Source organism: Coturnix japonica, chromosome 1 (genome assembly GCF_054131305.1).
Source record: "Coturnix japonica strain WE chromosome 1, WE-NBRP24, whole genome shotgun sequence".
NCBI lineage: Eukaryota > Metazoa > Chordata > Aves > Galliformes > Phasianidae > Coturnix > Coturnix japonica.
Window position 1 is genome coordinate 85,955,913 of NC_140663.1, and position 22,091 is coordinate 85,978,003.

General features: G+C 40.5%; 1 protein-coding gene across 3 annotated transcripts in view; it reads right to left on the reverse strand.

Annotated features, from left to right (window-relative positions):
- Positions 1–19,512, reverse strand: part of CADM2 (cell adhesion molecule 2) — a 590,946-nt gene extending 571,434 nt beyond the window's left edge. For all 3 annotated transcript variants that reach the window (XM_085527351.1, XM_015880063.3, XM_015880073.3), the window contains exon 1: positions 19,036–19,512. In XM_085527351.1, the coding sequence (XP_085383477.1) occupies positions 19,036–19,096 (61 nt within the window). In that variant the 5' untranslated portion in view covers positions 19,097–19,512. The remainder of the gene's footprint in view (positions 1–19,035) is intronic.
- Between the last annotated feature and the right edge of the window lie 2,579 nt (positions 19,513–22,091).

Sequence of the window (22,091 nt, forward strand, 5' to 3'; positions counted from 1 at the left end):
AACTGAAATATTCTAGTGGCTTTTTGCCACAAATAATCAATTGTATGTAATTATCTTAGATGTTATTTTATTGAGTAGCTAAGATAGAACTCAGAATATGAGCTGAAGAACCATAAAGAATTTCATATTAAACAAGAGGATTAAAAACAAAAAACAAAAAGCAAAAAACAAAAAAAAAAAAACCCACACCATTTTCATTTCAAAAGGAAATGAGAAATTAAAGCATCTGCAATAAGACCACTGAAAGTTGCAAGTGATCAATCTGAGTGACTTTTATGTGTGTGTGGAAAGCAAACCTTAATCCAAGTGAAGAAACCCAAAAACCTGTTCAAGAATCTTATTACTTTACTGAATATACAGACACTTCAATAGAGTGTTCTGATCAATTTTCCCCTAATTTTGTTGAAGACAGAAACACTTAAAAATGATATGGTTTAAAAAAGGCAAGCGTGAATTCATGCTTATTAAAAATAAATAAATAAAAAAAACCTAAAATAAAGTAAAACCTTGCAAATACTGAAAGACTGAGGAATAAAAAATAAATAAATAAATAAAAATAATTCCATATGCATAGACTTTTTCATAATGCAAATGAACTTTTGTTTAAAAACTGAAGGAAAAATCACATTTTGCTTCAGAAGCTATGGAGTATTTTAAGTGTGATGCTGAATAAAATTAAAAAATACGCATCTTAGCCTTCGAACTATAAATACAAGACAGGAATCAGATACTTTCATATTGTCCCAAGGCAGCAAGTATTACCTACATCATAGAGAAAATAAATGTTACTAGCTTCTGCTTATCCACAAGGAAGCTCATATTGGTCTTTGGACAAATTTCATTTAGCACTTTCATACACAACAATTCCACTTAGTTAATAAAGTACTGATGACTAAGAGAAGGCACCCTACAAAAAAGGAAAAACACAATTTAATGTACAGAAAACAAATCATGACAAAGTACAGGAATAATAAATTAGAAATTGTAGCTAGTCATCCTTTTTACATGCTAGAGAGACTTTCTTGCTTTAAGCTGACTATTTAAGATTTTAAAACAAAGTACGCACACGAAAAAGCTCATGACCAAGAAGAACATTCAAAATCACAAATGTGAGCTTCAAACATAACACTGCCTGCAAATGAGAAATGCAGTAACACAGCAGCAGTGGCTGACATTAAAATTCCTAATCTTATTTAGGACTACATTATTAGTTCATAGAAGGGACTACACTATGTGGCTGCTTAAAATTGCAGATAAGTGTTGATGTATTAATATATTATACATATAGTATATGTACTGGCTCTGGCTGGGATGCAGTTATGTTTCCCCACAGCAACCCATACGATATTGTGATTTGCAGCTGAAGCTAGAACAGCACTGATATCACACCAGTGTTTTGGCAATTGCTGATGAGTGCTGGCACAGCACCAAGGCCATTTCTCCAACACTCACTCACCCTCACAAGCCAGTAGACAGGGGGTGGGCAGTGGGTGGGGAGGGGACAGGACATAGCCAGGTCTGCTGACCCAAACTAACCAAAGGAATGTCCCACACCGTATGTTGTTGTGCTCAGCAACAAATGCTAGGGCTGGGAGGAGGCTGGAAGGGAGAAGGAGAAATGAAATAATGAGAACTGCTCTCATTACAAAAGCATCTGTCTTCTGAGCAACTGCTACACATACTGAGTTATCTGCTTCCCAAGAAGCAGCTGAACATTGCTTGCTGATGGGAAGTACAAAAATTTCTCATCTTGCTTCCATGCAACCTTTGCTTCTCACTCCCTGCTCCCTCCCTCTGTGCTTCTGAGATCACAGAATCACAGAATTGCAGGGGCTGGAAGGGACCTCCAGAGATCACTGAGTCCAGCCCCCCTGCAAAGAAGGCCCCCTACAGCAGGCTGCCCAGGTAGGTGTCCAGGCAGATCTTGAATATCTCCAAAAAGAATCCACAGCCTCACTGGGCAGCCTGTTCCAGTGATCTTTCAACCTTATAGCAAAGAAGTCCCTTCACATATAGCTGTGGAACTTCCTATGCTTCAGCTTATGGACATTTCCCCTTGTCCTGTCCCACAGACTGCTGAAAATAGACTGGCCATGTCACTTTGACTCTCACACTTAAGATACTTATATACATTCATAAGATCAGCTCTGAGTCTTCTTTTCCTAAGGCTGAACAGACCCAGTTCACCCAGCCCTTCCTCATATGGGAGATGCTCCAGTCCCTTTATCATCCTTGTAGCCCTCTGCTGGACTCTTTCCAGGAGATCTCTGTCTTTTTTGTACTGGGGAGCCCAGAACTGGATATAGAACTCCAGGTGAGGCCTCACCAGGACAGAGTAGAGGGAGGGGATCAGCTCCCTTGATCCGCTGGCCACATTGCTTCTAATGCACTCCAGGATACCACTGGCCTTCTTGGCCACCAGGGCACACTGCTGGCTCATTGTCAACATCTTATCCACCAGGACCTCCAGGTCCTTCTCTGCGGAGCTCCTCTCCAGCAGATCTTGTCCCAACCTGTACTGATGATGAGATAAAAGCAACTTAATCACATTTTTTCTCTCCCCCTCATTTTTCCCAAACCTCCTCCACCCCATGTGTAAAACTATAATGTGATAGAAAGCACAGCAATAATAGCAGCGTAGCAAAGTCCTTGGCTGCAGTAAATGAGGACAAACCCAAATGCAGCAACCATGGACACAGAAACAAAGGAAGAAAATTTGCTTACATTCGGAAGGCTTCAGGTATGCAGAGACCTCCAGCAAATACCCTCATCTCTACTGCGCACCATTAGACGAAGTTTGAATCCTGGCTCCAAATGTTCTGGTCACTCGGGTGCACTGCATGCACCTGAGCTCCCCTGGGTTGTCCCTGCCTTCCAACTAAGTACTTCATGACTGCTTTAGGCTGTGACTTAGCATTTCCACTACACCATCACACTGAAAAGGCAATAAGAGAGCAGTGGAGTGGTACTGAGTGGGTGTTAAACCACAACAGGAAGGCTGAGGCAAAGAAATATGCAGAAATTTTAAACAATAACCAAGTTAACTTGTTTATCCACAAAGAAGTTAGAAGAATTTAATAACAATTACTAAAAGAATCCATGTAACTTGGTGCCATCTGAATAAATTTGGTTCCAAGTTTAAGCTTTTGAAAAACGTACACCTTCTTCTACTGAACTTGTAGCAGTTCAATGGAGGTTTCAGAGAATGAATAACAGTGTTACTCTCATGAAGAATCACGTAAATAAAAGTAGAGCTTCACTGATGGCTTTTTCTTCTGCAAAGTCATCAAGGTGGAATCTGTTTGTTTCTACTGAACAAGAGAAGAATTCAAAGTGATCTTAAAAACAACCTAAGGATTCAAACACCGTACTTCTAGGCAATTATGAAGTTCATTGAAAATGAAGATTCTAATTTCCTAGGGTGTTATTATACACTTCAGAAGTTGGAATTCATTAGAAACTGTGTGTTTACAGGATCAAATAGAGGCCAAGCAATGAAAAAACTGAAGACTGACCTTTTCTCTGCCTCTTTGAATTTTGATATTCTGTATGAAACAATTTTTTCTACTTCTTCTTTATATATATATATATATATATATATATATATAATAACAGTTTGCTTATTTCTAAACCTTTCCAGTTAACTATCAGCAACGAAGTAGGTTCATGGACAGATACGTTCAGATGGAGTACTTGTCACTTCTTCGACAGTTCTAGCGTTGCCCTAATTCTTTGAAGCCAGTTTGAGAAAGATCTGATGGATTAGTTCCCAGGGCTAAATCATAGTGGGTCAACACTCGATGAGGGCATTCTTAGCTTCATTTTAAGGAGAAAAAAAACACCTTTATCACACAGTGATAAGGGTAGCAGTGTTACAAAGGGATAGACATGTCAAGCTTGACTAATCATACTCTGCTGCTGGTTACTGACTCTCTAGGACAGTCTGCAAGAAAGAAAAGGATCAGAGTTGGGATTTAATTTGAAGGCTCTTCTACATGATTACTGGTGTCATCAAGCCTTGGAAAGCTTATCCTTCTCCCCAGATACAGACTCTATGCATATATGCACAGTCTGGTCTGTAATCAGAAGATTATTGTTCTATATTTAATATTAGCAAGGTCCACTCAGAAGACATGGTTTGGCAACTGTAGACATGTCTCAAGTAACCTGGTATTGTAAATTTTAGGCTAGTTTGTGTAAAAAAGCGGGTCATATTAACAGATATGTTTGTTATGATTTCAAACGTTTGGTTTGGAGTGTATAATCTCAAATGCTTGTCAAACCAGTCAGAAGCCTGAAAGTACATTAGTCACTTTTGGTTCCATTTGCTCAGCTACTCCTGGAGTTTAAAAAATTTACAGTTGTAACATAACTTACATTAGTTCCTAGAGCTAGAAAGAAAGAAAGAAAGAAAGAAAGAAAGAAAGAAAGAAAGAAAGAAAGAAAGAAAGAAAGAAAGAAAGAAAGAAAGAAAGAAAGAAAGAAAGAAAAAAGGCTCCCTGTAAAGTTACACATTAAAAAGAATGGCAAGTGGGCATCCACCCATTTCATATAAATTAATTATGACTCCCCAGTAAAGAGCATCTGTTTCACAACAGTAGGACAAATGCTGCAACTCAATACAGCCTTTTACTTCCTACATTAGCCAGATGACCCACAATGACCTGTAACAGCATCACTCCAATGCTATCTAGTAACAAGTCTTTCATAAATTGTTTTGACATCAAGACTTAAAAGAACAGTATATGCGTTGAAGAGGCATTTATTCACAGAGAGAATATATAAATGTTTTCTTGAAAAGGTTTTGTTTTCCTCTCCCTGACCACACTGCACTTCAGTGCTCTTTACTTTTGCCTATTTTTTCTCAGAAGATAACTCATGCACAGACAATTCATTTGTTAACTCTGAGTGCACTACAAATCAAAATATAATGTTTCTGTTAACATGTTAACATGTGCATATTCATTAAATGCAGGCTATATAGCATCAAGTTATGATTTATGTAGAACAAACTTTTCTTCAAACTTCTTCACATGAACAACTATCAGTCACAATGGGTATTGCACTTGTTTGTTGACCTGTGTCTCACCCTCAATTCTGAATTTCAATACTCCTCTTTAGCATTTTGTTACACCATATTATGATACGACACGTTATAAATAGAAATTAAGTCTGATGCCTAAATCTGGTTTAGTACAGTCATATCACGATCTTTGATACTAACAGCTATTGCTGAGAATAAAGGGACATGCACTAACAAAGTTAAATGTTAATGCTTGTAACAAGATTTAAGAATGCAGAGGAAAAGATAATTAGCTAAGACATATCTCATGCTGTTTCCATTTACTGCACTTGTATGGAGATCTCTCAGCTTCATAAACTGGATATAATATAACCTGGTTAAGTTATATCTTAACATATACTTAATGTAGAATAAGAAAGGCTTAACTCAAGAGTTAGTGCAGAATCAAGGATTTTTCTTTACTTCAAAAAATTTTAATGGTAGCTTGTATACACAAAACTCTAAAAAAATAAAAAAAGCTAAAGATGTTTGCCAGCAGATCTAGCAACAAGATAAACCATGTAAAGGGTGCAAGCCAGCTTGATATATTAAACTGCTTTACTGAACACATATTAGTACTTGCACTGTCTCAACAGAAAGTTGTTTTTTCAGTTGGTTTGAATTTTCTTGAGGTCATCAGAAAAAATAATCAGGAAGCATGCAAACTACAAAACAGTAGTATTACACAAATAAACACTTCCTTCATTCTTGGATGAAGCTGACTGATCAATATATATATGCATATAGACAAAATCATCCCGTTATATGCATGAGGTTTATATACAGGAATTACTTAAGACAAATTAAGTGCTTGGCTAATTGAACAAACAACAATACTTAATCTCTTTTGTGACTGACTTGTCATACATTGTGACTGTATCTTGGAAATTTCAGGTGCAGATTTACAGCACACACATGTACTTAATATTCAACCCAAACTGTAATTGCAAATTGTATATGTAGACAACAGGATCAATTCCACTGTAGTAACAAAATCTTGATTCTGAATATTGCTATCAGTGGCAACAATAATTGCATATCTTCTTGATCTTTTCAGTTTTGATATAGACCAGTGTACACAAATACAATCTTATGTCTACAGTTTCTATTTAATTCCCCTATGTTTGTGATGTTATGCACTGAGAGATGTTTTCAAAAGGAATTAATCATGACAAACACCACAAAAAAAAAAAAAAAAAAAAAAAAAAAAAAAAAACTCTCAAAAAACATTTGTGCTCATTAACACAAGCCTGTGTAGCCTTAGAGCTCAATTTAATTAGAATTGATGAACCATGGTTAAAAAAGCTAAATCCAAAAGTTCAGAGATCCCATTATCAGGAAAAGGAAAATACTCACTTCACCCTAAATATTGAATATTTCCTTTAAATTACAAGTTGTGAAGAAAAAAATGTGGTTTTCCCCTCAAGTTTATCAGCATATTTAACCTTCCCATAAAGATACGTTAGATTTAAATCTGAATTCTGAGGAATGAGTTCTCTAAATTTGTACTGAAGAATTAAGCCAACCTTATTCTACTGAAGTTATACTGAAGAGCTTTGCTCTAGCAGTATTTGAGTGTAAGCAGTTATTTTAACTATGGCTACTTCAAAAACGATGCAATATGAAAACAAAGTGAAATTCTTTCCAAATATTAAAAGAAATTACCTAAGAACTTAAAGCAATGAAGCAACAGCAACAATGGTAAGACTGTTACTGCACCCTTCTCATGTTCATCCATAGCTTGAACGAAACTTCACTGCTCTTGGTGAACTAATTTTGTAAAAATTAGACATTAATGTTCAATGTTACCAGTGTTCCTAACTCAAATACATAAAAGCAGAGGGGAAAAAAAATATATAAAAAAAATTAATTCATTAATTGCGAATAAAAGTTACCTAAATGTCACTATTTCAGTTCTCTCTCCACACTAATAATACTCAGAATGGAAGAGAAAGAAAAAACAAACACCCACCCTTGATTTATTTTAATGTACTCAGAAAGCAATTATGAACTTTACTGATACTATGTAAGCATGTGATTCTCAAAACATACGTAGAGATGATTATAAAAATTTAGTTTGATTTCTTATTTCCTTTGTTTTGAAATAATACTCATCTTGCTCTCTTCCTCAGATCTGAGGCTCAGCTAACATCCATTTTCCATAAATTATTTTGGAATGTTTTAGAAATCACAAGGTATTTTTAGTACAACCAAATTAAATCATATTCTTAATTACCATCTGTAACTTAGAAGATTCTCTCAGTAACACACAAGCAGCGCTGACCCTAACACCTCACTTCTTCACATGATCATAATTAACTGTCTAGGAAGGATGGGACCGGCATAGACAGACTCAGAAATAGTCCTTCAATGCTTGTTCATGGCACAGACCTAGAAGGCAGCATTTAGAATGATCATTTCATTTGTTTTGAATTATAAGAATTGAAAAACAGTAACTGTTTGTAATAAATTCTCTCTTTCCAGCCAAATGCTTCCTTAGGAAGACAGCTGCATATCGGAGGACTTGATTCAGGGATCCAAGACTAAGAAAGAGCAAAATGCTGACAAAAATGCAGTATTTTAGTTGTTCATGAACATTTGCTCATCCACAAGCTGAATAGCAAGCTTCAACTAAGAATGTGTGTTCAGAAATCTTTCGCACCCTTGTACCCAGTTGCAGTTAGCAACACAATCTACTAAAGCATCCCTTTCAAACATAATCTGCTAACCCACGCAAACTGACCCACTGTCTGATACTCGACTCTCAAAGAGGCAAACACAAAGCAACAATTTTATGACAGCAGTGAGTTTTCATTAATAGCTTTTAAATGGTACACACTAAAACATTTGTACAGAGTCTATTAACACATACAGTACTGTACTCAAATGTGGCTTTTGTCTGAACACCAATTGAATGTATATATCATGAATAATCAGGAAAACTTTAATTATTTACTTTTGCAAATGAGAGTTGTTTTCAATTCCTTTCCAGTTTCCAGAAATAAACAAAAACTGTCTTTTGGCACCCTCCAAACAGCACAATAATAGCTACATTCTGACAGCAAAATCTTAAAAAACAAAACAAAACAACCCCTCTCCTCCCCTCCCTCCCCCCCCCCAAATTGTTGTTTTTAACCTTATTATTTATCTGTTTTTAATAATACAATTATTACCTATATATTACTGTATCTGTCATCTGAGAGAATGCATTTCAATGCTTATTCCTGAATAATGAGAAACTACAAACCAAACTTTCTGCTTCTAATTCTTTTTTTCACAATGAAGAGGGGAGACAAACTGCAAGAAAGTGTTTTCACACTTTCCCATTTGTGACTAGTAACATCTACAGCTTATTTTTTCATTAAGCAATTACCTACTAAGAGCAAACGCTTCTGTAAGTTTGGCCTAACTAGAGCGCTTTTTCACCACTTTCATTACAGAGGCTCATTTTCCTCTTATTTATTTCTTCTCTCCGATCTTGCAAGATTCCTGCCTTATGAGTGGTCAGTGTAAGCACTCTACTGAAGCGTTATAAGCTGAATTCTGATTCCAATTATAGACTTAGAATTCTGCTGTAACAGTGAAACACCAAACGTATCCTAGACCACAAGCAGTTCACTATAGTCTTAGCCTCAAATAGCCTCACTATTTGCTAATATAACAATAATGGCAATAAGACAATACGGTGATTAAAACTTTATACAGATTTGCAAATTGAAGAAAGTTTAATAAATCATTTTTCCTGCTTAATTTGCTGTTTAATATACTACTGCTACATGGTTACAGCAAATTTATTCCAGCTATTATTGATAATCTCACTGTGCTGTTAGCAAATTAGTCCCAAAAACATTTAGAAACTAACAACAAAAGAAGGTGCAAAAGCTCAGTGCTAGGACTAAAATGTTAGGTTATATTTCAGTAATCATACATCTAAACATGCTAAACTGGTCTTATCAAATAGGCTCAAATATATGTCCACGTCACAAGTCAAACAATTACTAGAATTCACTGTATCGTTCAAACCGATGAACAAAATAAAAGGAAGTATATCAACACTCAGAATTAAAAGTTATTCTACACACACTAGACAGTGCTGTATTATGCAGTTATTAACTCTCGTGGTAGCACTCTCAATGAGATCAGGAGTACTGACTTATTTAGCTACTTAAGAGCAAAATTTCTTCTTAGTAAACTAGTAGCCTGATGTTCTGAGCCCATACTTAAGAACGCAGCTAAGCCACAAAGATGAAAGAACAGCACCACCTAGTTCTCTATTTAAAAGTTTACAAATATTAACATCCATTGATTTCAAGAAAAATACTTGTTTATGTAAGAGCACTGGAGACCTGTAATAAAACAAACATTGTGCAGAAGCACCATAAATACAAAACAGATTGTTTGTCCTTCCCCAACATTCTTTGAGAGATGATTTCTCCAACTTAACTAAAAGACTGTATGTGTACTGATTCCACCATACAGTCGCTTGATATTTTAGGGTTTGTAAATGTGTGTTCCAGATGAAAAAGTATGTTTATGCTACAGACATCGCAAGAGCCTTAGAAGCATTTACAAAATAACTCTTGCTAATGCAAGTTGTTTCACAGTTAGTTTTCTATTTTGCAACTTCAGCACCTGGACTGAAAGTTTTCATGTGACAAATTTCCCTGATAGAGAATTAGATATGTGTATTTGAACAACCTGAAAGTGTAACGTTACACAACAGCAGTGCCTAAGGAGCTGCTTACAGACATTCACTACTACTAGCATTACTTACAGTCACATTAGCCAATGCTTATTCATGTATGTGCCTTTATTTCCATCTGATGAATGTACAACTATACAAACGAGTAGGACTTGCTAACATCTCACTCAGTCTAAAAGGACATAAAAGCAGTTGCATTTCTGAAAACTTTCTCTTTTGACACTAACAAATCTGATTTCTTATAGATTGCACCAGATATTTTATCCAACGCTCTAAGCTGAAACAAAGCACAAGTGACATTAATATTCTGATTACCCTGGATAGTAATACATTTCATACTGTGATGGCATGCCTTGTAACATTACAAAGAAAATGGATTTAAGTGAACCTACAAAAATAAAAAACAAAAAAACTTCAGTTGCATTTTCAAAATGTTCAAATCAAATAAATGATTTATCTAACTTGATTCAATGAAAATGAAAGGAAGCTATGTTGAAATGACCTCACACAACACTTCAGTATAATGATATTCCTGTTTTTCATAGGATGACTCAAAATATTTTCTCAAGTTTGACAACTCCTAATGAATGCCTGGAGGACGTCTCATGTTTTATAGCTTTGCTGCAAGTTTGATGTATTAATTTAAACAGATTATACAGGATCCAAATTTGAAGCCTTTATTCTCAAAAACATAGATGGGAAATGCCTTCACACATACAGACTCACATTATTGTTGTTTCTGCATTTCAAGTCTCACAGTGGCAAATGGAAGAAGCAAAGCTCAGCTTTGTTGACAAGCAACCTAGGCAGACAAAGTCTTGGAGAAATTCCTCTGTATTTACCTGTGACCACTGATCTGTGACCAGCAAGCCACCTACTTTGAAGTTTCTTTCTAAAAGAAGCTGTTGCACAAGCTGTTCAAGAGTTTTTAAATGATCAACTAAAAGAAAAATTTTTAAAGTCTGCAATATTAACTACCCAGTAAACAGCAAATTGGAATTTCCTCACTTCAAGTGATATGGTGTAGAACATACTGTTTCTCTCACATAATTTACAAGGTATTTCAGTTTGCAAAAGGCATAACCTAGCTGCATTAAATGCACCTTCTCTTCCAAATAGTGCAATACGGATATATTAAAAAAGAATACCCTGTATAAAAAGAGTTGAATTGTTTTCTTTAGCCAGATTTCTTGTAATTCCATTTTGCTTCAGCTTAAGAAAAAGCTGGTTTTGTAGATCACAAAGTATCACTTTCTCTTCAAGAAGACATAAGCAAACGTATGTAAAATTTGGTGGTTTTTTTTACAATCCAAAGAAAGTCTGGGAAATTCTAACAACATATTGCTTTAAGTGAATAGGTTCTTACATGTTTTGTCTAAGCAATGCTTGTGGGTGGTCATTTAAAAATTATCTTATATTCCGAGCTATTATGAAGTTATGTTATTCTTCCACAGAAAATGCAAGAGAATATCTCATATCTCTGTGAAACACTGAGAATTCTATCTATTATAAATAAAAATTAAAAGAAAAAACACAAAGGTTCCATATATTTTGGTGGATTATGTGCCCTCATTTTCACAACCAAGGAATTCAGCAGAACAGTAGTGACTTAAAGTTTGCAAAGCAGAAATGACCTAGGAAGAAGAAAACTTTGCATTTTCCCAGCTGATTCAAGTCTAAAAACTCAGACACTTGATGAGGAAAATACTGAAATGATACAAGATGGGGTCAGTTTTTAGAGGACTCAACAAGGCTTATTCACACTAACAATGTGATGTTATGATGTGGAATACCAATGATCATAAAACCATGACAATGTTTCACATGCTAGAAAGCAGCATTAACCAGTGTTTTACAAACAGTAGACTTCACACTTTGGGGAAAAATATGCCAAAAACATGGCCATAAAAAATTAAATTAACTAAATCCTGAAAGACCAAGGCAAATGTCCTGAAGAAGCTGGGCAAATAGTTGAGGTGTTGGCCCATGCTTAACATAATAGTAGCAAATATACTGCTTGTATTCAAATACAAATCACCTGGATTAAAGCAATGCTCACGATGCATCATTAGGAAATAATATGTTAGATTTCAGACTAAATGCTTTAAGGAAAGCACACCCTTTAAAAACTAATTCACTAGGGTTCTGTTTTTGTAGCAGAAGATGAGACACACTCACTGTCTTTCATTATGAACATCCAAGTGGTTTTCAAACTGGATGTTTAAATACTGGAAAAAAACAAAACCCTCCATGAGGTGGGATCCTAATACAGATATACATTAGATATATATAGATAGATATACATACATATCTGCATATTATGGTATGTTTCTGATCTGCCATGGATTTGAGATACTCAGCGTAAGTTCTTGAGATTAGTAAGCAGTTTAGCAAGTAATCTCTAGCCACTGCATTTATTTTTCAATTTGCAACCAGCTGCTGTTCTGCATTTTCCTATATTTAAAAATGTAAAAAATTATTTCTGACGATGACCTGGAGTGAGACTAACTGCTTTCACATACCAAACAAAATTCTACTTTTCATGTATAAAACATGCAATCCAATGGAGACTTCTTCGCTGTTCCTGAATTTATATCCATTAATACATATCAATGAAGCACCAACTAGCGTGTCAAAATTTAAACTTCATATATAACAAGGGTACTAACAGGAGGGAAAGAAAAGCTTTATATGCAATAAATATAAAATGGGATTGGCAGAGAAATGCATTTGGTGTAGTCTTCCAATTAAAACAAGCTTTTAATATTAAATTCCGATTCAGTTTTGTCAGTATCATCTCACTGCTTTTTGCTTGATTTTCCATTGTAGAAAAATGTTAAATACATACTGTTTTTTTATTGGAAAGCAACAAATTACTTCAGTAGCAAATTCAATGATCTTAAACCCTATATAATGCTAAAAAATATTGCTTCTGTATGAACCACTATGGCTTTCTTCGTTGTCTGGGACTAACCACAACAGCTTCCCTCCCATACAGCATAGCGAGAATAAAAGCAGGTCAAGTTACACTGATAATCCAGCAGATGTAGGTCAGTTTGGGATAAATATCTGAGTAAACGGAAAATACCAAAATGCCTACTACAACTGCTGCTGTGAAGTAGCTTGGTCTTATTCTCTTCAAAGCTGTCAGTCACACTTATGGAGTTTCCAGTGCTGAACTTTGAAAAGCCAGAGTTTGTAAGACTTAGACAGATGGATCAGTATAGCTGCGTTGGCCTATTCAGCTTCTGCCAAGAGAAGCAGAAATAATGCAATGTCTTATATATTGATGATATGCAGTAAGGCATAAACGTGCTCTGATATGTGGCCATAAATCCTTTTTGCATGTAACAGCATACCCAGGTTACCTCAGTTAAGATTTAGCAATGAAATTACTATGACAATTAAAAACATCACTTGATTAATATTGTAACACATAAGAAGTTTAAAATATAATCAGGAAATTTTCACCTCTAGAACAAGAAAAACAGTCTCTCTTGCATCATCTTTCCTACTCAAAGACGAGTAGTCAACAAATTGTTTACAGAAGGATGACAACAGAAAGAACATTAAAGCTAAGAAGGCAACCACTATATGGCATATAACAATATGTACTGCTTCAGAAACAGTCTAAACAAGCCTGACTCCATTCACATCACAAATAAAGAATAAGCTGGTGAGGAATTCAATAATGTACACATTCATTTAAAGCTTTGTTCTCAGAGACATTTATAGGTACACGCAAACAAGCAAACCTGCAGCTCTGAAAATCAAATTGAGAAAGACAGACTATATGTACAAATTATTTTTCTAAAATTGAAGAGCAGCTGTCTATGGACAGTTAATGTTCCTTAATAGCTAAGTAAGAAGAATAGAGCGTGCTAAAGTGAGTATTATGAAGTAGAAAAAAAAAATAGTTAAAGTAATTTATGAATTCATAGTAAAATAGAATTGCATTAACATTGATGTGTTGCTACTTAAAGCTTGGAAGTTAAAAGCATTCATATTCTCTGAGATCCATTTGATTAGACTGAAAAGCAGCATATACAATTCAACTCCTGTTTGGGAAGAAATGGTCCTTCCTTAAAAATCTTCCATTAGTCAGACACTAAAAATATTCCCAAACAAAGCTTATGTAGCACCTAAGATCTCTGTTTTACATATAACAGGATGGCAAAGGATGCAAGTATGATTTTATTTTACAGTTACAGATCTCAGAGAAAGAAGGGCAGGTAGACACAGTTAAATAAACAGGGAGTCTTCTACTTCATCTACTATAAAAATAAGTACCTACATTCTTTACTCGATCTTTTTTTAACCGTTTCGAATTTTCCATGTTAGAAAGTCCTACACACTAAATTTTTATTAGTTAAACAGAGCACTGGAAGATGTAATACGCAACCTCCAGTGTTAGCACTCTGCCCTGTTATTAAAATAGATGTTCTCTGTCCCTTTCTCTACCACCTTAAAAATGCTGTGAGGACAGTCTGCTCAGTACAGCTGTATAAACCATCCATTCTGAACTTACTGTGCATTAAAATAAGAGAAATTGTATTCATATGGACCTTTTTATTTTTATTTATGAAAATGAAAGGAAAAAATCCTGAAACAGTTTCAGGGAGAAGAAGAGCTGGAAGAACTCTCACAAAGACACCCACATACATTTTTCAAACACCTATTTTCAAAATATTCTCAGTGTTTTTATCACGTAAAAGATAAGCTGTTCAAGGGCAGATTGCTGAGAAAAATCATCATTTTTACAAGCTATTCCTTGCCACTTTTTCTTTCTTCCTTTCAAACATACCTCAAGAATTCCTTGGAAAGAAGGGATATGCTCATTAAGCTCATACTTAATATTGACATAATCCCAGAGGAGACACATACTAAACTACTAAACTATGTCTAATAGTTTTACCGTTCCACATTTGTTTTGGAACATGTATTTTATAAAGCATGTCAGCAGCATTCTCTCTGGAGAGGACTCTCCATTCTTTTGAAAGTCTCTAATGGAATTAGCCTGTTGTCAGGTTTCTCTTTTAAAACAAAATGGAAGCCCTTCTTCTATCTCTTTGAGAAGGAATTAAGAGGACCATTAGAGCACCTTCTCTTTCTGATTTTTAAATGTTAGTTGGAGAGGGAAATCCTTCTTCTAACAGTCAACTACATTCTGGTTACACTTATATTCTCTGGGCAACTGCCCGGTGTCTGTCAGTGTTTACCACGTAGACAGTAGTTACAGTTCCTTCACCAACATTTGTGATGGATAAGTGGGGAAAAAATCTTGAAATCCAACTGTGACCCTCCATAGCAATACTGAAAAAATCATCATCATCATTATTAAATGGAAAGACTTTTAATTAAAAAAAAAAAAAAGACTACTAATAAAATTGACATGAAAAAAGTATTTATTACAAAGGAAGTGTTTCTCTTGTTGCCCTTTTTGTGAAACTACTGCTTACTGGTGAATAGAAACTTGATAAATACCATGAGTGTGAGGGATGTGTATTCATTTATTCATCAGGGAAGTTCCGTGAGGTCATCAACAGGAGTTCTGAGTGATTAGTTACTTGATATTCTAAAACTTTCAGCAAGGCTATACCATGACTAGTAATAAAACATAGGAAGAAAGAGAAATAATTAATAAAATGAACTAGCCTGGGAACTAGAGTAGAATAAGCCTGTCTGGCTTTGTTTAGACTGACCTAAGCCACATAAAAATGGCCACAATCAAGTCAAGACACACAATTTATGCTTCAACTATAGGTAAAATATTCCAACTACAGATTGTAACGACTTCCTCCAAAGCCACTGCCTTCTATTCTCCAACTATCTACTGCTCCACAGAAATTACTAACTACAGCCTGCTTTTCACTTGCTATTACCATATTAGCATTATAACATTAATTTATCAACACAACACCTTTGCTTACAAGACTGGGCATTACTGCCAAGATTTTGCTAACAGAAATCCTAGTGAAAATTCAGAACAGATACTAACTATGCAAGCTATGGAGTGATGTATCACAGCATTGCCTTCAATCAGCTCAGATGATCAGAGAAGTAGCCATTTGCATATTCACTTTTTTTTTTTTTTTCCTACTTGTAATGGATCTAGGCTTATGAGCAAAGTCTCATCCATGAGCAATTATGTCCTTACTGATTTCTCGCATCAGTGATCACAGTTTCAAACAAATTAAAGTGTCCCTACATTATTTTCATTAGTAAACAAGTATTTAAAGTGCAGGAAGAAACCATATTGAAAAGACTTGTCTGGTGATGGCTGAGAACTGAAATGTATCATTTGCTACCACATATGACACTATCCAGCATCTTTCGAGAAGCAGAACACATGAAGGCATTAGATGCCATTTGCATTATCTCACAGCAGGGGGCTATAGCAGCTACAATTCCAGGATAATTTTAACCAATATCTGTATACCAAGAATTCTACAAAACTATCTTTAATATTACAGTTTCTTATATGGTAACTTTTCAAAATAAATAGCTTAGATTTAAGCTTGCATAAATGGTTTAAGATGATGTACAGGAGTTATTGAAAATACACGTCGTCCTTCTACTGTTAAATTTTGTATAAAGCAGGCTAAATTCATGAAGTGGGGGGAGGGGGAAGTGAAACAAAATAATGCAAGTACAAGCTGCTAACATACATAACAGTTAAACCTCCTGGGACACAGTTTAGACACTTTTGAATCATTAACAGCACACAAGGTAAGGACAACAGCAGCCAGAGATCCTACTATTTTCACAGTAAATGCTGGATAGGGCAGAGCAGACTAATATCATACCCAAACTCAGCTGACAAGCCACTTCTCAACTCAACATGTTATTACTCCCCCTTCCACCTCCACCGCTCCCCTCTCACAGCAAGCAGTTGACACTGGGCTCTTTTACTTCTTGTTTGCCTCCGTTCTGAAGGGACTGCTTGCTGTTAATGCTATTCCATGCACAAGCTGAGAGGCATTATTCTATGTCCTCTTCCCTCAGCTGACGCTTCATCAACACTCGGGACAGATTCCTTAAGCCAAGCTCTTAACAGACAGAGCCAAAAAAAGGGCACACTTCCATACAGGACATGTTAGCTCAACTCTGTCATCTTGTCTTTAAACTAAATTAGTGAATCTGAAGCTAACAGGAGCCATCCCCAGTCACAGCCGTGAAGCTCTCCGAATGCTCAGAACAACAATCTCATTCATGTACAGAGATGACGGAAAACCTGTGCACCCCACAGACCACAAACAGAAACAGAGGAATCTAACAAATCCGCTGAGCCACTTCACAAGGCAGCCTAGGGAAGCACAGCAAGCCAGCAGGAGAAACTACTTTTAAATGCAGGTATAAAAATGCCAGCAAGAAATGTGTCCAGTACAGGAACCATGGCTGGCTGTGCCAAAACAAATGGTGCTGTTTATGAAGTAGGTCTACAAGGTGGACCAAAGGAATTCGATATTCGGTGAGACATAGCAGCTATTCAGGGCAGATTTGCTTTAGAAAATATTTGTGTGTTTTCTTCTCCTTCGAAGGAGGATGGAGGAAAGGATGGCAGAAATTATTTCCTCTCGCTCTGCTCTGAGGTTGATGGGTTTCTTATATCCCTGTTCTACTCAATGCCCAGTAAAACAGCACCCAAAAAGTGCTCTGCTCAAGTGTGGTATAGAGACTGCTTGAGTACTCCTGAGGGCAGTTTTAATCAGGAGCTGAAAAAATACTTGTGTGACAAACGGAGAAGGAGCAGGCGTTTCGTACAAGGCAGAGAGCAAGCTGAGCAGCACGTGAGGCACGGCCTGCCCCTGTCTGCAAGGACGGGCCCAGCCTGGTGATTTCCACACGGCCAGATCTGCATTGTATCCTTTTGCTTGCAACATGGTTTTGGTTTTTTTTCCCACCTGACGCGGTTCACAGAGTTGCATTCCGCCTGGCACGCGCCCTAACCCGCCGTCAAAGGCAGCAGTGTTTTAATCACTGGTTTACTCTTAAGAATGCGATGAGCCGAACGCGGCTGACTGCATCTTCACAGAGATCAAACCCTCCTCCTCCAAAGGCAGCCCCGGTTCTATTGGTGACACGAAGCCCCCCTCCCCGGCGGGGCCATGAATCGACAATTCACGGGGAGACGCGAGAGGCAGAGAGCAGAGCGGCCAGCCTCCAGGTGCGACCCCGGCACATGCCCCAGTAAATCACTCGGTACAGCACCGGCACGGCGGCTCGGTGTGCGGTGACGCACGCCGGTGAGGCGCAGCGAAGCCCTGCCCGGTGAAGCCCCTCTGACAGCCTCCCGGCGCGCTGCCCCGTCCCCTCCTCTCTCCCGCACCGCCAACTTCCCCGTGAGGCGACGCTGCCTCGCGGTCCGCTGCGGGCGCCGAGCTTCACAACCCCCCGGAGCCCGCCCGACACATGACGCAGCCGAGGGAAACGTGAAATTTATTGAACTTGACACGGCGCGGCGTGACGGAGACGAGGGGAGAGAAAATCCCCGCAAGGTCACTTCTCTTCCCCGCTTCCCCCGGAGCCCCCCGCGGGGAGGCAGGTCGCCCCCGTCCCCCTCCCGCCCGCCGGCTCGCTGACCCCGCTCACACCCGCCAGAGGCCGCCGGGCTGCGGCGCCGCGGCCGCTGCCGCCTCCTCCGACCCCCGCGCTCCCGACCGCTACCGCCCCCCGCCCGCACGCCGCCCCGCCCCGCGGGGTGGGGGGAGAGGGGGCTGCCCGCCTTCCCCCGCAGCCGGGGAGGGCTGCGAGCGGCGCTTCTCGGCGGGTCCCCCTCCGCCGCGGCTGTTCCGTGTCACTTGGAAGGAACGTATTCATTAAGAGCAGCGGCGCGGTGCGGTGCGGTGCGGGGGGAAAGAGGAGGGACGTGGAATACACCGAGTCGGTGAACTCGTCGCTGGCAGCGGGGCGTCGGGGAGATGCCGGCTCACTTCGGCAGCGCCTCACGTATGGGCTCCATACGTCCATCCCTCCATACGTCCATCCCTTCCCCCGCGCGAGCCGTGCCCGCGGCCCGCACCTCCCCGGGATGCCGCCCGCCGCCGCCGCCGCGCTCGCACTTCAGGAGCACGCGGGGAGCGGGGAAGAAGCGGCGGGGCGAGAAGGGTTAATAGCGGGGCTGGAGAGAGCGGCGGGGGCCGGGAGGCGAGCGCCGGGCCGGGGGGACGCGAGGGGAGCGGGGTCACGAGCGGGGCGAGTGGGCAGCGGGGCCGCGGCGACCCCCCCCTCACCCTCGGGTCCCTCCCGCGGAGGAGGAGGGAGACGGTACCTTGTATGAGGATCCCGCAGAGGCTGTAGAAGCGCAGGAGCGCGCCGGGCTTCAGCCGCATGCTGGGGGCTCCCCTCGGGCTGGGTGGGCGCCAGGCACGCAGATCCGCAGCCTCTCGCCGCTCCGCTCTCCGGGCGCTTCCTTCCCCCCGCAGGAGCCGCCGCCGCCGCCTCCGCCGCAGTGTCTCCCTCGCTGTATCCAGTGGGGTGAGGAGGAGGAGGAGGAGGAGGAGGACCAGGGTCGCGGGGGTGGATTGGGGAGGGAGGAGGGGGGGAGCGGCGCTCTCCGCCGCTGCCGAGCAGGTTCCCCCCCGCGGAGCGGTGCCGGCTGCCCCCGGTGGCTCCGCTCGCCCCCAGCACCGCGCCTGCCCTTCGCTCTGCTCCGCTCTGCTCGCTTGTCCCGTCCCGTCTCGTCCCGCTGCCGGCGGGTGCTGCGGCGAAGCTGCTCCGCTCCCAGCCGCTACCCGGCTCGAGACACAAGGGCAATCTCCGCTTGCGAGGCTCCCCTGGCCTCGCCCCGCCCCCGCCTCCAGCCCCGCCTCCTATCGCCGTGAGGCCCCGCCTCCTCGCGCCACACCCCGGCCCACTCTGAGCCTCGGACCCGCCCTGGCCGCGCCCCCGCCTGCACGGCCCGCCCCTCGGCTTAAGGACCGCCCCCTCGGGTGGGCACGTGAGTGGCAGCTCCGGCCCTCCAATGAGAAGTCGCCCGCTTCTCTCGGGCCGCCAATGAGGCGCTGCCACAGGAAGCGCGACACGCCGGCTTACAAAACAAACGGGCGCTTCTCGGAGCCTCCAGCCGGGATCGAGCCGGCACCTCCCTCACGCCGCCCCGCTGAGTGGCGGACGGCTCGGGCCAATCGCGGGCAGCCCCGGCTCCGCGGCGACTCTCCAGCCAATGGGCGGTGAGCGGCTGCGGGAAGGCGGGGTCTGGCGGCGGGGCGCTGTCCAGATCTGGTCCTGAAGCGGCTGCCCGCAGCGCACGCGGCACCGCCTCGGGGCCGGGCGGGCCCGGCTGCGGCACCCTCGGAGCGGGGAGGCGGCCGTGATGCCGCGCCGCTGGAAAGAAGCGGGACCCGGAGCCCGACGAAGTTGGATGGCAGTGCGAGCCGGGGAAGTGGCGTTCCGCCGGCTGTCCGGGCGGTGGGTGGCTTCCGCGGGGCCGAGAGGCGGTGCGGTGGTATCATCTCCAGCGCTAGTGCAATGCGCGCCACTCTCCTAACCAGACTGGGACCGGAGAGCTCCTCTTGTCGCTGGCGGGGAAAAACGTAGCAGCATCCGCGATTCGCTGCCAGAGCCGTGCTCCGTGGGAAGGACTCAGCCATGCTGTTTGCTCTCCCTCCTCCAAGGGAGGCACAGGGCACCTTCTCCTCCCTCTGCTTTTCCACCTGTCTCCTGGCAAGCAGCAGAAGAAAAGCTGGCCGAGTCCCATGTACCTCCAGAATTAAGTACGAGTCTCTGTAAATGTGTACCATCTGTGTATGTGTACCATCCACACGGTAGTAGTAAGACCTTTTACAAGGCACCCAGAAAACAGGAATCTTTCTGGACTCTCATCTGCGTTCCCCCAACTCTGACTGGCTTGGAAAAAAGTGTATGTTTGAAGGCTTTCTTTGGAAGCCTTTTCGGCATTCAGTCAGGAGTCCAAAACTGCTCCCAGTCTGAAAAATGAGATACTGAATGTAGGAAACCCAAGATGGCAGGCTGCTTCTTCGTATTCATTTAGTTAGCATTTAGCACTGTATCATTCACCCTTTGCCAAAACCACCAATGAAATCAGAATACTTTATTGTATTGAAGTAGCTGCTGGACTTGTCTGTGAATGTTTATTCAGGGAATCGTGTTGCCTCTTCCCAGATAAAGCGGGATTCCCCTGCACCTAAATGCTTGCAGTGATCAAGTGTTTCTCTACTTCTGCTTCTATCCTTTTTCTATTGGAATTTGCTCAGCATCACAATGATGTTTTGCATTGTAGTTTTTCAGCTTTTTGTCACCAAAGAGCTCTAATGAGATAAAGAAGTAATAAAATAGTCTTAAATACCTGTGGGAGAGGAAGCTCTTTGAAAACTCATTTCTCCACTGGGTGCATGATCTCAGGTCATTAAGGAAGTGCCAACAGTAGACAAATTTATCCTGCAGAGCTTGCTTTAACCTGAGATCTGGGCATTTAAATATCCTCTAGTCATATCTTCCACTTGGTTCTTCATCAAGTAATGATTACACCTTGCAACAGTTGAAGCTGCATCAGGATTTACACTGAGGTCCCCTGTCTCCAAAGGTGTCCAAGCATAGTACATAATCAAGCTAAAAATCTACATTCTGGAGACAGAATTGCTATAGTTGATGTAATTTTGTCTGAAATCCACATCACATCCATCACCATGCTCTTCGTCCATTACTTGAACACTGTCAAAGATGTTGCACTGAAACGTTCCCTAGGCAGGAACATTTGCAGAGAAGTGTTTGCAGTAACCATCTCTGGGGATTATTAGGTACTTTCTTTACTTTTTGTTTTGTTACTAACGGAAAGAGAAATAAAAGAAAAAGAAAAAGAAAAAAGAAAAAGAAAAAGAAAAAGAAAAAGAAGAAGAAAAAGAAAAAGAAAAAAGAAAAAAGAAAAAGAAAAAGAAAAAGAAAAAGAAAAAAAAAGGAAAAGAAAAAAAAAAAGAAAAAGAAAAAGGAAAAGGAAAAGAAAAAGGAAAAGGAAAAGAGGAAAAAAAAAGTAATAGAATAGAGAATCGAAAAAAATCACAATAGGCAAAGTTTGCAGTTTTATCACTGTTATGATTCAGTGCATGTAAAGTTAAGAATGGGCACTGATTCTCCAAATATTTTAGATGTCATGCAAGCAGTGACAACTCATTTTTGAAGCAGCATTAAAAGTCTTGACAAAGGCTCAAAATTGCTATGTTGTTTTTGGGGAGAGAAGTAAAAATAATTGACAAAATAAGTAATTTAAATCCTTCAATAAAGCAGGACTGTAATGCAATCAGAAGTGCCTTTGCATTAGTTATTATAATTGACATCTCCATACTTTTGAAAACTTATATTTGATTGCAG